Source organism: Pterocles gutturalis, unplaced genomic scaffold, assembly GCF_000699245.1.
Source record: "Pterocles gutturalis isolate BGI_N339 unplaced genomic scaffold, ASM69924v1 scaffold17691, whole genome shotgun sequence".
NCBI classification, from domain to species: Eukaryota; Metazoa; Chordata; class Aves; order Pterocliformes; family Pteroclidae; genus Pterocles; species Pterocles gutturalis.
The window spans coordinates 44,727-47,917 of record NW_010105845.1 but is presented as its reverse complement, the minus strand read 5'-3'; the positions used below and the strand labels follow the sequence as shown (position 1 = coordinate 47,917).

The window sequence follows — 3,191 nt, the reverse complement described above, 5'->3', positions numbered from 1 at the left end:
AAGAGCTGTTGCAGTGTTGGGTATAGAGAAGCAGGGGTGTGAGCTGAACAGTTAGACTTAAGAAGCAAACCTTACAGAAGGTTTCTACAAAAATGTTCAGCTTGCACAGGTGTGTTGATTAGGCGTGTGAAGACATGGTCCTTGTTGAGGTGTGCATGCAGGTAGAGACTTCTGTGTAGGTGGGCTTACAGTAGAACAACTGCACTTCTGTTGTTGTAGCACGTGTGGCTCATAAGAGACATTTTCAATATGCTTGTACGAAAAAGGTGTTTGCTGACACGGCGTATCTATACTGGGTGTAGATTTCTAATCCAGTGTCTTACTTGAGGTGTGATCCATGAAAGAGTATGCATGTGAGTTCTTTGCAGAATACAGTGTACAACTAATTACTGCAAGTGGGAAATGTCAACAAAAAATTAAAACTGATTATTGGCAGAATACTGTTAAATACACAAAATTAAGCACAAGAGTCTCTTCTCCATCCTCCTCCCTCCTTCCCCCCCCCCCCCCAAAGTACTATAAATAACCAATATAATAGAAGTATTTCCTGGTCAGCTATAAATATTCCTAACTGTGGAGTATCAGTACAGAAGATAGTTTGGATTATAACCACAGAAATTTCATTACTTGCATATGTAGGGAATGCACTGAAGGAGTATTGGCCTACTTACTTAAATTCCACCTGTCTCTTGCACTTCACTCCACAGACATGAATTACCCATATAAAACCACATTAACATTTTACATTTAAATACTTTAACCATCTTAAAACTTCTGCAAGATAATTGGTTCATCTTGGTAGCACAAAACTTCTATAAAGCTGATAGCTTATATTTAATGGAAGGAATTAATCCAGGTATGAGATGCTGTCTAATTGGATGGTTCTGTTCTGTTGTGGAAATTAAGATTTCATGTTTTTAAACTTCTAATATTTTTATTCAAGACTGGGGTGGCTGTGGTTTCAAATAATAATCATTGTAGTAAAGTTTTGCTTGGCTAACTTTCTCCTTAGTAGTAGACTAAAGTGCGTTTCATTTTGTTGATCACTAACACAAATAGATGTCTTCTGGTGTTTTCACTAAAAATCTTTTTTCTATCTGTGTGTTCGAGCACACAGTAAGGAGTTAAATTTGTCGTGCAAGATAGATTTCTGATGGGGCATGTTTGTGGAAATTGTTGGCGTGTATTTCAGTTATAGTTAACACTTGCAATATTCTGGGAGCTAGAATAAATGAACAGATTTGTTTGCATACTGCATGATTTAGATTGTGAATGCTGGAACTTGTCTAGATGTATTTGTTGCACATAAGGAACTAATTTATTATTTTGTAATGCAAACATGTCATTGGAGAACTGACCTGATGGAAATAATGACCGATTGCATTCCTAGAATTATCCTAAGCATAACTGTTGGCCTTCAGAAGACCTCTAGGTTATAGCACTGCCAGTATGGACTTTAGTTAGTCTGTGGCACGTCTGTTGGCACCATTTCCTTGTAGGTATACTCCTTATTGTCTTTTTTACCGAAACTACTAGTAGAGTATTCTTATTAGAACAATTTTAGTAATGTCATCTGATGCTGTGCATAACTAGTTCACGTTAACACTTCTAGTATTCTTTTTTTAAACTTAGTTGTGAGTGGATAGACACCTATTAAAGAGTAACTTAAATGGTGTCTTCTGTGGGTTTATGAAATATGTTACTTCATCACTGTGGCAGATGTCAGATTTTAAAATATTTTAGACATTTTTTAATATAAATATGTAGCTGCTGTTTTTAATCTAACAGTTGAAAGCTATAATTTCAGTAGAATTGGGAAAATATTGAAAAGCTGTATAGAAATGATTTTCCTATATATGTTCTGCAATTTTTTACTTACAATAATTATTTTTTGCAGTTGCCTTTTTTCTTGTTTGTCAGACTAAGTTGTTGTAACAAGTACAGTTAATATTCATGGAAACTTCCTTGAATTTATTAATACTTGGTTGTTACTGAATTGTTTGGATATCTGCTATTTTCCTTGGCAGCTAGTCTTGGGGCAATCACTGTTAGTTTTGCTGCCTGATCGATGTTTGTTGTATCTCATTCTCTTGGTGTGTATTGTTTAGGTTCTGTCAGAGGCAGTCTGAACTGAACTATGAGGTTTTTAACTGTCCCTGTCAGCTGAGGCTGTTGCACTTCACTTAACTCTCGTCTGCTTTTGTGTCTTCTGTTTAAGTGTTTAAAGTAACAGGCACGTATGTAGAACACACAGCAGAAACGGTTCAGAATGACCGTTTGGGGGTGCTGGTGTGTGCTGTGAGGTATAGTCTTTATTGCCACCTTTAAGGTTCCCTGAGTGTTAATAATGTGGGTGACTGCTGCAGGACTGGGCATTCCATAGCAGTTCAGCACTGCTAAACTATTGAGTTTCAAAAAAACCCAAACAACCCACCTCTGAAAAACGAAGGCAAAAAACCTGATAGTTTGGTAAATCAAAAAAGAAACTGTGGTTTATGCTGGCAGGTTATGTCCAATAAAAAAAATACTGTTTCAAGTATTACTTTGATCTAAAAAAAAAATAAAAAAATTCCTAAATAAAATCACCCTCCTTGTTTTTAAACAAACTTACTGTGTTGATACGATGTTACTCAAACTGTTGAGGTTGTATGCTAGTATATCCCATTCTTCAAACTTGTAACAGTAGGCACATAACTACAGCAGAGTTAAAAATGATGCTTTAGTCTTATTTGTGAAAGCTTGTCTTTTGTGGGTTTCTCAAACTGTAGCAAGGGTAGTATTTTTGTGGTTTTAATTTGAGTGGCTTCCCCTATGCCTGAAACCATTGTATATTTTGCTAATATAAGACTTTTCCATAAAACTTGCATACATGCATGTAGTGCCTTATTCATATAATGCTTAGCAGTTAAAAATATTAAACTGATAATATAAATAAAATACCTTTCTTATGTCCTTGGACTGCATTTCATAATCTTGTTGAATCAGGTTTCCCATGGTAACATCTGTATCATACTCATAAAACTGGAGTGATTCTTGCTGTATAGGTGGTGCTGACTTCGTCAAAGGTACAAACACAAACAAAAAAAAAGTGGTCTGCAAAGTCTTCATTCTTGCGTGGAACAATGTATCTGGCTTTCACTAAGCTGGTGAAGTCTGCTGGTGTGTTGGCTATGGAGAATACTTTCAGTGTG

General features: G+C 35.9%; 1 protein-coding gene across 1 annotated transcript in view; it reads right to left on the bottom strand.

The window, feature by feature from the left end:
* The window catches only part of OGN (osteoglycin), an 8,965-nt gene extending 5,774 nt beyond the window's left edge, over positions 1 to 3,191 (bottom strand). Inside the window, exon 1 of the mRNA XM_010087558.1 lies at positions 2,941 to 3,191. Coding sequence (XP_010085860.1) covers positions 2,941 to 3,108 — 168 coding nt within the window. The 5' untranslated portion in view covers positions 3,109 to 3,191. The remainder of the gene's footprint in view (positions 1 to 2,940) is intronic.